Source organism: Poecilia formosa, unplaced genomic scaffold, assembly GCF_000485575.1.
Source record: "Poecilia formosa unplaced genomic scaffold, Poecilia_formosa-5.1.2 Scaffold300, whole genome shotgun sequence".
NCBI lineage: Eukaryota > Metazoa > Chordata > Actinopteri > Cyprinodontiformes > Poeciliidae > Poecilia > Poecilia formosa.
Window position 1 is genome coordinate 523,775 of NW_006800239.1, and position 12,715 is coordinate 536,489.

Below are 12,715 nucleotides of genomic sequence, written 5' to 3' on the forward strand. Positions count from 1 at the left end.
ACTGAATTGTGTATTTGATAAAGTGATGACAACAAAATAAAATATAAATTATGTGCTGCAGTGGTGTCCAAATTTTGTTTACATGCGGCATAACAATCAAGTTGAAAATAAACAAAACCAAAACTTGTTCAAAAATAAAAACATAAGTTTTTATTTTTTTAGCTTTTCAGTAATAAATGATGCATGCAGTACTCAATTCAATTATTTTAGATAAATAAAGCAGTCAGATTTGGTAGGTAAGGCATGTGTAAATCATTGTATATTAAAAACTTAAAAAAAGTTGACTCCTTTTTATTTTTGATTGCTGTTTTATATATTTTTTATATATATAGAAATGTTATTCTCTGACCTTTCAGCAGAATAGCGCTTCATGGAACACAACAAAAAATGCTTTTGGAAGAATTTAACAAGCACAGCTTCTGTTTGAGGAGTAGATTTGGTTTCGTATTTCCCCGGATCTTAATAAAGAATCTGTTGGGCAAACAAGTGGAATCCAAGAAAACCCATCACACAATTTATAAGATTTAATAAACGTTTTGGTGTTAAATACTAAAATCACCTTCAACGATCCAGAGGAGTCCAGGCCATCAGGGCTGTTCTGGCAGCAAAAGTTGGACCAAACACTGTAAAGCTAATATGTGGAGCCTAAAATCATCATCACCATTTTCATGAGGGTGATGATGAATAAAACAGATGTGCTACAAGAAGAATAACACAGCTTTATTAAAATTTATTTTGGCTACATTTATTCCAACATGAAAAATTAAAAATTAAAACCATAATACTTCAGACATTTCAGGACTTCCTTCATAATCAGTTCTTCATCCTCTCTTCAGAGGCATGAATAAAGTGGATTTTTATTAATACAGTGCTTGCACAATAATTGTTGTATCAAAAGTTCCCCAAATTTAGATTTTTTTTTCAGTAGTTTCAAATAATAAAACATGAAGAAAACAAAGATACGGCCTGATCAACATTTATGTCCCAATATTTGATGACAGAACCATTTTACTAAAATATATTTCTGTGAGGAACCCTAATACTGTACACTACAGTAGGAAATAAATAAAGACAGCAATATAAAAGGACACACATAAATACACTGGAAAATTCTCAAAAAAAATTTGAAATTTTTGTTGGTAAATTCAAAAAGTAATACTGTCAAAAGTACTGTCATGAAAAAAACAAAAAAACAATAGAAATTGCACCAACAGTTGTAAACTACAGAATGGCATCTATCTACGGTAATACTGACAGGATGAGAGGACAGGTGTGTCACTGCACAGGGATGGCACTTTTTAGAAACAGACAGGTGAAAGGTTTGCATATAAGGCTTTCTCTGGAGCAAAAGGCTCCGTCCTCTTTTTCCAGCCGAGCCCTTTATTTTCCTACCCCTGCCTCTCCGATTTAAGACTGAAAAATCACACAGGTTTAATTATTCCTTCACAGAAAAAAACAACTCAGGAGGCCTGGAGTTATGTGGTTAGTTGGCAAAAATAATAAAGTCGGATAAAAATATATATATAAAAAAAAGTCACATTAAAAGGAGACAGAATAACAACATTAACACTGACAGAACGTGACAGAGTGTTCCAGGCTTCCCAATTTAATTTTTTAATAATATTTTTTCATTATTTTGTAGTGATTCAGGGAGCCAAGTGCAATTTCCTGAAGTGGTTTTATCGAACACAACAAGACACAGAGGTTAGGAACATCAGAGCACCACACAGCTTTCAGGCCTTTATAATACTGTACATTAACAAGCGCTTCACTTAGTTTATTAGAATAATAATTATTATTTCTTTTTATTTTCTTCTTATTTTGCATAACATGAATTTTAAACCAGTCGGTCCTGCTTCATGATTCAGGTCACTGGTCCTCCTGCACACCTGAAAGTTAGGGTTGGTTTACTTTTATAAAGGGTTAACATTTACTGATCAAAAACTTAGTTCTCTCATATTCAGGCTAAAATGGACACTTCTTCCATCAGGTCACCTCGCACTTCGGCTCTAGATGTTAAACATTTCTAATTTACCAGGTTCAGTCCAACAGATTTTACAGCTTCTTTCTCCAACAAAACCAGAAATGTAAAGTTCTGGTTCAACTCTGAGGAGAGTAGCTTAATTTGGCAAAAAAAGAAAAAAAAGATTTTGGTGGTCGATGGAACAAGCCAAAAAAAATAGCAAGCAGCTAGCCGAACAGTTAATCAGCTAACAGTTGCAAGCTAACAAGATAGCAGTTAGCTAGCTAACAAGCTACGAAGTGGCAAGCTTAGTAATTTTCTTTCCCCCTTCGCGTTTACGTAATTACCAAACTTAGTCATCACTTAGAGCTAAAACTTATGTTTGGGTACCAAAAGGATCTGTTTGACACTTCAAACCGACTACGGGCTACTTTGCAGTCCCACCAAGGAGACATACCCACTTTGATAGCTAATGAAATCTTAGTCTATTTTGTAAAGTTGTATTCACATTTATATTTGGAATGCTCTACAGATTGGTTTGTTATTTTATTATTATTATTTGATAAAGGATTATAATCCATCATATTTTATGAGTCAACTAAGCCAAATGGAGCCAAAAGAAATGGGAATTAGGCGGAATACAAATCTTTGAGAAAATACTTAAGAATTAAGTACAGTTGTATTCAAAGTGTGAGCATTTAACATGACTATCCATTTAATTCCATAATGGATGAAAATACCTTATTATCCAGTGATATAAAGTAGGATTCCAGAATTCAAATACCAGGGGTTACAATGGTTTTTCTTTCAAGGTTTCAAAACTCACAACAGGTCGGGACAAATCTAATTGCAAAAATCAAATAAAGATAAAAGTTAGATTTTAGAAAAAAAAATTGACTGAACGTGATAAACCAGAGCAAAGAATGTTTTTTTGTTTTTAAAAACAGAATTAACTGAGTCGTAGCCTTAACATTTTGTATGTTGTCATACAGGTAACAGGTGTCTCAGGTAAACCACACCCTCATGACATCACTTTTGACCTTATATGGTAGTTTGATGAATAGCACAAACTTTAAAACATCCTCCCAGCCAATCAGACACTCTATTATCCTTCACCATGAAGCAGAATCTAGATCTCACAAACAAATCTTCATCTTTCCGGTTCTCTTTCCTCCATCAGTCCTCCTGTTCCAATGTTCCGTCTGTCTTCCCTTCTCGTGAACAAGTGTCCATCAGCTGTGCTGAGTCTTTGCCCCCTTCATCCATCATTGAGTCCATCTGGCTCCTGCTGTCACCCTCCTCCTCTCTGTTCCTGAAACTTGCCTCCTGTCCATCTGTCACCTCCTCGTACATCTTATTGTCCACTCCTCCCACCTCCTGTCCTCCTCCCTCTCTTCCGTCCCTTAAGATGGTACCACCGCCGTCCTCCGGCTGTTCCTCTGGATCCGAGTATCCGAGAGGCCCCAAGCCTTGCAAATAGGCCCTTCTCATCAGCAACTCGGTGGGCTCCAGTCCTCCAGCCAGCCCTCCCACCTTGGCCTCCCTCTCGGCCGCCTCGCGCTCCTCGGCCTCCCTCTTGCAGTAGGAGTAGCGATGGTTCATGTGCTGTGAGTACGAACCGGAATGGGAGAAACGCTTCCCACACTTGTCGCACTGGTAGGGTTTCTCCCCTGAGTGCAGACGGGAGTGCTCGATGAGGTGGTGTTTGTGTTTGAAGGCCTTCTTACAGATCTGACACTGATGTGGACGTTTACCTGGAGACACACAGAGGACAGATGGAGGAGATGGTAAGGACGGAGACAACAGCTTCAGTTTAAAGTAATAAAAAAAAGCAGAAGCTCTTTTAATGACTTTTTCTGCAAAAACCATCAGTGACAAAACATTTGCTTATCCTGATGTCTACAAGCACACTTAATCAATTCACAAAGTCAAAGTAACTTAAAAGCTTCATTTAAAAAAATTAAAAAGTGATCAAAAACTCAATTTTCTTAGTTAAAAAGTGAATCTTTATTATTATACACAGGGATTCTGCAGTCTTCACCAGCTCAAATCAACAACTTCTAAAGGCCTTTATAAGACCATTGTGAATAAAATTTAAGACCTGAATTATGACAAATGTACAAAAGAAGTGCCAAGCTTTTCTGCAGAGATTGCAGCATTGTACAGGCTGGCATCAGAAGAGAAACAAACTGTCCAGCCAATTGGTGTTAAATTTACACTGATCAATGATAGACGCAAAATAGCTAGCTAGCAGGCTAGGTTCTCATAAAAAATGTGTATATACATAGAAGCAATATAAAAAGCAAGTGTTTAGCTTCAGCCATCAATGGCCGGTGTCCTGCAGGGTTTAGAGGTGTTCTTGCTCCAATAAGTTGAGTTGATTCAAATGACATAGAAACCGCCTCAGTATGGAGGTTCGTGCTGCAGAGGCCTGCTAATGAACCAGTCATTTCATTTAGGCGTAATCAGGGAAACACCTAAAACTTGCAGAACGCTGACCCTACAGGGCTGACTTTGGACACGCCATGGCCATTCATACATACTCTTCTGTTCTAAAAATAATTTTCTATTGGTTTTATGCAGTACTGTTTGAAAAATGTTATCAAACTTTTCACAGTTGGAACTTCAAACTTAGAGTTCGGCTATAATTTATTGCCTCGACAACTGTGAGATGCCTAGAAATGTCGTCAGGCAGCAAGTAGCTTCGACGACATCACGGCGCCAGATTTAACCTGAGGAGGAGCACAGTCGTCTCACACACACGCATACAGGCACACACACACACACACACACACACACTCTGCTGGATTTACTACGACTCCGTATGGGCGGAAATTTCTTCCATCTGACTGAGCAGGATGCTTCGTCTGCTGCCAACCGGCAGTCAGAACCTCATCCAATCAGGTATCCCACGCACACATGCACTAAAAGCACAGCTCCACACACACTTGCACAGCTCTGTAGGCACATGCAGGCAGGTTCTTCCTACAAACACACTGGAAACACCTGAAACATCCACCAGAGCTAGCATACTGTAACGCACACACACGCGTACACACACAGTAGTAAATATCAGTGGGTGGCAGCTTTCTGCTCCAGCGTCGGGGAGTCAAATCGAGGATGATGCAATAAAGTGAAAGAGATGAAGGTAGAGCAGGTGTTTAAACACAGACACCAACCAATTGGTCAGTTCTGAAACAGACTCCAGTAGAAAAAACTGATTCTAAACAGAAACGTTGACATGTCTTAAGTTTTTCAATAAATTTGTTAGACATTGTTTGGTTTCTGAGAAAAGGTTTGTTCTGAAATGATGGTTTGTACCAGAGATCTGCAAAACGTGGCCCTTTGGACCTTCCAGAATGGCTCTTAACTTTGAAAAAAAAAAAAAGAAAATAACCAGCTGATGTTTTAAATATTGATATACTATATCAATATTCCAAGACTATAATCCAAGACTATATGCAGACAAAACATTGAAATTTACCATGCTAATTGATTAATTGAGATCTGTTAGCATGCTAACAGATATCAGCTCTGTCTCCGAGTCTGGGATGCAACTCTTTAGAGATATTTTGCAATTTCTCTAAACATTGAAAAGTCTAAACTTATTTGGTGAAATGTCCTCTTTGTAGAAGAATGACAGTAGTCTTATCTTGTTTCCATTGATGAATAATCTTTGTTTCTCAAGAATTATAGATTTCGAGCTGTTAGGAAATGGCATTAAGATATAATTATAAACCTTCCAAGATTGACAGATAGCAATGGTTGTTTCTCAAAGGTGATGCCTTTCATTCCTGGCATGGTGATAGCACACACCTGTAGCATCCAGAGAATCAAACTAACAAAAATTACTTACTTTTATGAAAAAGATTTTGATTATGATCAGTTAATCAATAGATATGACTTGCAGCACCTGAATGCAACTGTCAGTCCTGAGAAGTAAGAGTGCACTTAGATCTTTTCTTTTCAAACTTTCTTCTAGAAAGTTTGAAAAAGTATTATTATTATAAATATTTTTAATGCAACCAATCAACAGTAAAACAGATTGTTCTGAAAGGAACATAAAGGACTGCAGGAACAATATTACCATCAGTTTGAGTTTAGTTGGAAACAGCTTTGTGTTGAGCTTCAAGCTCCATATTAAAGGAAATAAACAGGAAATATTAATTTGCGAAAACTAAAAACAGGCAGAGTTCATACAGGAAACTTCAAACCTCCAGAACATCTAACTGAGAAACTGTTTACATAACACTACTGAATAAAACATGAAGTCTGTGGGTTTAAATACTGGCTGCCTGCTTTTTCTGCTCAGGATTTCTTCATCTGGCCAACATGATGACGGCATGATGCAATGCAGAGAAAGACAGGGAATAAAACAGGTAGGATGGGAATGTATCACCTTCATGAATCCTGTCTGACAACCTCTCTCAGCTTTAAAAGAAAGTCACTGAAGAATGGGACTCCGGTATCAGGTATCAGGTTATAGTCAGAAACATTTATAAGCTGTACAGAGAAAGTTCACCTATGGGCAAAAGTGACCATTACATACCGACTAATAGACTGGAAAAGTAGGTGGAACATTGTTACAAATTGATTCAGGTCCTACTTGGCAGACTGCGAATATTTTGAGTCATTTGGTTAATATAAATCTAAACAAAGAAAGATTACATGTGGGGTTCCTCATGGCTTCTTTTTTGGAACACTTTTATTCAACATTCAAATGCTCCACCAGATTATAGAGAACTAAATATCTTTCTCTTGCTGATTACATGCAACTTTATATTTTTGTTTTGCCACATGATTACACTTATATAATGCAGCCATAATATTATGACCAAAGGGTCAGATGAATAAATACAACAAAGCATTAATATTTTTGGCCAAAAAAACCACAAGATTAGTTAACAGGACTCAGTTATTCTCAATAAGGCCCAACCACAAAGCATGCAAGAAACTGTGGTTTGGTTATGGACACATACCTGAATTTAAATTTTCAAATAAATTTTACTACAAAAATCATCTTATTGTCATCTTAAACAAATTGTTATGTTAAAGGGCTTCCTGTCAAAACAGGACTGAGAAAAAGTAGTGAATACTTGTAATTAGTCAAATTGGTTGTTCTTAGACAGATTTAAGACATGCAGGTTGGATATTATTTAGTGTTTCTCTTTTGAATGAAGCTTAATTGTATCTCGCTGTTTTAATGTATTCTTATTTTTAATGTTATTTTCTTTACCTTATTTCTTTTATTTTACGACTTTGCACTATGAATTATCTTGGTTATGAATAGTGCCAAACACACAACTTGCGTTGTCTTGCAGTGTAAACGTAAAACCCCTTTGCTGTTAAAATGAGTCATGTTTCCTAAAGTTATGTTTAATGCGAGGCCTGACAGTAGGTTTACCTTTACCAGTGAAGTTTCATCACAAATTGTTTCCAGGGTAAATATAAAAAGTGATTCTCTGTTTTTATTAAGTTATTCCTCTGGATTTTCACTCAGACACAAACAGGAACAAAAGCCAAATTCCCCCTTATACCACAGACTGACACTCATGCTGCAGAACATGTTTTTTCCTCCCCAACCAGCTGCTGCAAAGAAGAGAACGTGTTAAAGGCCGCAGCCTGCAGAGAAACAAAACAGGTCGGAAGAGCTACGAGTTGGAAGCTAAGTAAGAAACAGAAGTAAAGAGTAGGGAGTGAAACAAAAGTGTGAAGAAATTAGAGATAAAAGGAGAACGGGGGGTTAAAAAGAAATGTCCAAGTGTTATATATACCTGTGTGCTCATATTTGTGTCTTAGGAGGGAACTGGTCTTCTGGAATGTTTTGTCGCACAAGTCACACGCGTACATACCACTTTCAGTCTTCTTAATCTTCTTCCTGGAGAGCAGCGAATCGCTGTCTGTCAGGTCGTCCAGGCCTGACAGATAGTCCGCCGTCCCGTCCAGCAGCTCCCCCTGAGACAGAGACAGAGCTGCAGTCATAATCCCACACCTGTCGACTTCACGCTCCGAGACACCTTCTGCTGCCACCCCCCTCCTGGCTCCATGATCCCAAGTCTGGACAGGGCTTAAAGGCCCAACCTGGGTAAGTCCCTTCATCCAGGAGACTTTTTAAAAACAGGTGGGGGAGGGGAATGAAATGAACGAGGGTGTGCAGGAGATGTTCAAGGTGACTTTTCACAGAACCAAACTGTGGTCAGAAACAGCTCCTCTTAAACAGGTGCTTTCAGCCCAAACACTCCTTCAAGGTTGTTTTCTGTCTGCATTTACAACAGAGATTTTCTGACGTAAAGCAGGCGGCCGCTGGATCATACATCAGTCAAAACATTTAGGATTTCTTCTCTCAGATAAACATTTGATTCAATATTTAACTAATTAAAAGCATACACAACCAACACAATACAACTTTCAACCATCTTTTACATACTCTGATTGTCCTTCAGTCTCTGGACACACACCAAAAGCTATAAAAACAAAATGCTCCTCCATTATGAAAACAGTCCTTTGGATCTGGACAATGACCTGCTAATGAGATATTGTTAAATACTGTATTGATACTGTTAGCAATTCCTTCCTCACAATGCTGCCATGACTCAGTGAGCCTCAGCATTTCAATCAAACAAGTAGCGGTCCATATCAGATGAGAACATTAAGGGCAGGGAAAGTTCATTCAACTTGCACATACTGAGATCTGACATACAGGTATAACTGACTGTGATTTGATATATTGTGCAGCTCTAATCTGTTGGAATCTTTTTATGGTTTCTTTAACAATGAAGTCAGTTCTTTTTTCACTGTAAGGCACACTGACTGTGGTTCAAAGAGCTTCTGAGAAGGATCCATTTCCAATTCGCTAACTTTGGTGGTTGATACAAATTCTGAAGACATGGACTGATATCAAAGTTCATGACTAATGGAGCTATCTACCAACTAAAAGGCTTTTTCACTTTAACTGTAAATTGAAGGCCCGCAAATATCAGTCTAATCTGCCTGATCATGTGCTGAAGTGATTAAAGTATCACTTTTTTATGTGAAAAAAAAATCTAAAAAGAAATTAAAAATACAACTTTTTTGTGAATGTCTGTCTCTGGGTCTTTTTGTCACAGTGCATAACAGGTTTTAAAAACCCATAATTATCTTCATGGTACTGGAACTAATCAAGAAATGCCCCTGCTCATTCACATGATCAATTAGAGACTTTCAGTGCCCAAAAAGGTCCTGAACCAGTAGAAGATGCAGTGCTGTGGGTAAAGATTAGAAGGCCTGTCTAACTGCAGAAGAGATCCTCAAATATTAATGTGTGCTCTTAAATCTAAGATCTTTTGAGGCCTTAGCTCTTATGTCCAACAATAATGATTCTCATCACATTTGTCCAAAACTGATCATAGTGATAGAATATCATAAAAAATGTTTCTATATAATAACCCAGTTTTACCTGGAAACCTGCTTTCCGTTGGTACTTTCTTCTCTGCTGCATTTCTGCAAACGTTGCAGCCCCTGTGGCGTAGGTGTAGGCCATGTGGGGCAGGAAGCTCATGGGGTCAAGACCGGCGTAGGGCCTGAGGCCGGGGATGGTGGCCTGAGCAGGACTTATGAAGGTGGGTGGAGGAAAAGCTCCATGGGGTGGCAAGGAGGTGTACACAGGACCACCAGCAAAGGGATTAATCCCAAAAATTGGACTGGTGCTTTTCTCCAGCTGATGGATAGAGCTCCCACCACTGTCCGAGCCCAAGAACTCCTTCTTGATCTTTGCCAGCCCTAGAGATCCAGAACCCTGTTCACGTACTGACACCTCGCCGTTGTGCTCGGTGATAAAGCCATTTGGCTTTGGTCGCTTTTGTGCCATGTGTTTGGGCAGCGACAAATCTAGAGGAGTATCCCCGTGGGCATCCTCAGATGTGAGGCTGTTTGGAGTGTAAGAGCTACTCTGGGAGTGTTTTGACGAGGTTGAAGACAGGTTTAGAGGTGACGAAGTGTTGCTCCTCAAGGGATCAGCAGGATCTATTGGTTTGTCCCCCTTTGTCTGCCTGTTGGCTGTAAACTGATTGATCTTTGTGAGTCTATGGGTGGGATCAGTGTTAATAAAGCCATTGTGTAAATCTATAACAGGAAGGGACACTGGAGACCGACTCAAGCTGCGGTCTGGTCCCCCACGCTCGGGAGTCTGGAACTTTTTCCTCAAACTGTCCATGTGGTTGTTTTGAATTTTCCATTGTGAAAACCAATCTTTTACCAGTTCTTGAGGAAGGCCAACAGCAAGGGAAATCTTGAGCAGCTCCTCAGAGTTAGGGTCAGCATTCATGGCAAAGTAAGCCTTTAACACTGACATGTGGTCCTTGAAAACGTTGGTGGGGCTGTGGGGTCTCTCAGTACGGGACAGTTCATCAGCCCTCAGCCCCCTGCAGCCAACAGGACTGCCCTCTAGATGCTGCAGGACTGGTTTGATGTCCTCATTCATTTTACACATGTAGCGCTCATGTTGGTGAAGTGGGATGGGTCCAGGGAAGATCTCCTTGCAGTATTGGCAAGAAAATGTCAGGAATTGGTTCTGTCCATCAGAGAACTTTTCTTCACCGCTGAGATCAACTGATTGGTTTGGTTTCTCTTTCTTAACATCCACTTGCATCTTGGAGTCATTGATAAGGTTCTTGGCCTCATTGACCTTCTCCAGCGTGTAGTCAATGATGCTCTTGGTAGGACTGTTGCTGCCAATCACCTGAAAGCTGGCCTGTGCCTCCATCTGGGCACCCAACTCCTTCATATAGGCTCTAAGTTTGGACAGCTCCTCTGGGTTTCCATCTATCTTCTGCCTGCAAACAGTGTTGTCCACAATCTGGAGAACCTTCTGTACCTCACTTAGGCTGCTCCCGAGAGGTCCAGCGTATCCTAGCAGAGAGAGATCAATCCCCATGCCACCCAGTTGTTGAAAGGAGCTTTGTGAAGAGCCATGGTTAGCCAGTGGGCTTCCACTATGACCATTTAAGTAGACGCCTGGTCCCCCAAACCCATGCTGTGAAGCCATTAGCAGCCTGTAGTCATTAAAGTCCATTGGCTCAGTTTTGATGTCCACCTGACCTTGCTGGTCTTGCAGGCCAAGGAGGCGCCCATTCTCTAGTTTTTGCCGGAGGTGAGCCAAGGCGGGGCTTCCAGGTGAGGATGTTGTGGAGTTTGGAGAAGAGCCAGGTTTGCTGTTGTTCCCATTGCGTACTCGTCCATTAAGGGCAACCAGGCCGATGCATTTCTTGCTGCTGATGTGAGAACTGTAGGATCCTGAGTGGGAGAAGCGCTTCTTGCAGTTGGAGCATTCGTATGGCTTCTCACCTGCAATGCAAGACAGGGATTACTTTACTTTCTATTTCAAAAGACTGAGATTTTTCCAGAGGTTTCCAACAATGAATAGTCAACTCATAACAACCAAGACTGACTTAGTTAAGCTCAGTTGTGGAGAAAGTACTCAGTTTCAGTCAGTTCTGTCAAAATATCTACAGAATCTATTCAAGTAAATTCAATTCATTGCTACCCACCTCTGGTTACAGCACCCAGTGTTTTGAACTACCCAACTGTCTCAACCTGCCAGTCACCAACAATCCAGTTTTTGGTTCAGAATATATGTGCTCTATAGAGACCACCAACAATTTCATCTATTGAATGACTTTTGATAAACTGAGCATTAAAAACTTTGCTTTTGCTTTACAACTGGATTAATATGTCACTTTTTTAGGTTGAAATGTTAGAAAATAACATGAATGATGAAGAGTTGAGGAAATTGCTCCTGTGTTTTTTTAATTTAACCTCATCTTTTATTTTTCTTTATTTGCATAAAGGAAACAGTGGCAGTTATACTTTTGCTGTACTTCCTAATGACAACAGGATATTGTGTTTTTATTACCAACAGACCACATTGTCTGGGCTCTTTCTCTGAGTGTGTGTGTCTGGTGTTGTGCCATTGCCCATAGTAATAATCGTGTGTGTTTATCTGCTCCTCCGCCCCTCTGCTCCACTCACCACTGTGAATACGGAGATGCTCCTTCAGGTGATGCTTGTACTTGAAGGCTTTTCCACACTCGCTGCACTTGAACTTGCGGTTTGCAGCTCCCTCACTGAGCAGCGGTGGCTGCAGAGAGGAGAAACCGATTAGAAAAGGAGGGAGGAGGAGTGGGAGTGGAGCAGAGAGGATAGAGACAGATTCTCCTGGAAGTCTGAGTGCAAAGAGGCATTCTGAGAAACAGCGTGGGCTGACTCTGTTCACATGCTGCAGTTTCTGGTTGAGGTGCATTCCCAACATTTCAAATGCAAATACTCTGATAAACAAAAACAAAGCGTAATGGGGGGTGTCCTCCCCCCACAGCTGAGTGGGAGCTCACGTCTTTTCATTTTACATGAAACGCAAACCTGAATAGTCATTTCCTTTATTCAGCCGATAAAGCGCCTCTATCAACTGGCTGCTCTGACGTTGCTTAACCACAAGTTTAACCAGAGAAAAGACATGATGATCAGGTTACACAGCATTTGGACACATTAATGACATTATTATTAGAGTTCCTCCATACTGATTCCCTGGTAAGCTCTCTGTAAGAAGGAATGAAGGAGAAAACTATTCATGACATCAGAGATGGAAGTTAATCTGGAAATTGTTTTCCTTCAGCTACTCAAGGAGATGAAACCACATCCATCCATCCATCCATCCATCCATCCATCCATCCATCCATCCATCCATCCATCCATCCATCCATCCATCCATCCATCCATCCA

The 12,715-nt window shown here is 40.0% G+C and overlaps 1 protein-coding gene across 3 annotated transcripts in view; it reads right to left on the reverse strand.

Moving 5' to 3' along the window:
* Positions 1–699: 699 nt before the first annotated feature.
* The window catches only part of zeb2a (zinc finger E-box binding homeobox 2a), a 45,108-nt gene continuing 33,092 nt past the window's right edge, over positions 700–12,715 (reverse strand). For 2 of the 3 annotated variants that reach the window (XM_016660850.1, XM_007572416.2), the window contains exons 7-10: positions 11,969–12,077; positions 9,399–11,284; positions 7,738–7,918; positions 700–3,717 (exon numbers count right to left, since the gene is read on the reverse strand). In XM_016660850.1, coding sequence (XP_016516336.1) covers positions 3,140–3,717; positions 7,738–7,918; positions 9,399–11,284; positions 11,969–12,077 — 2,754 coding nt within the window. In that variant the 3' untranslated portion in view covers positions 700–3,139. The remainder of the gene's footprint in view (positions 3,718–7,737; positions 7,919–9,398; positions 11,285–11,968; positions 12,078–12,715) is intronic. The other variant, XM_007572417.2, reaches the window with a different exon arrangement.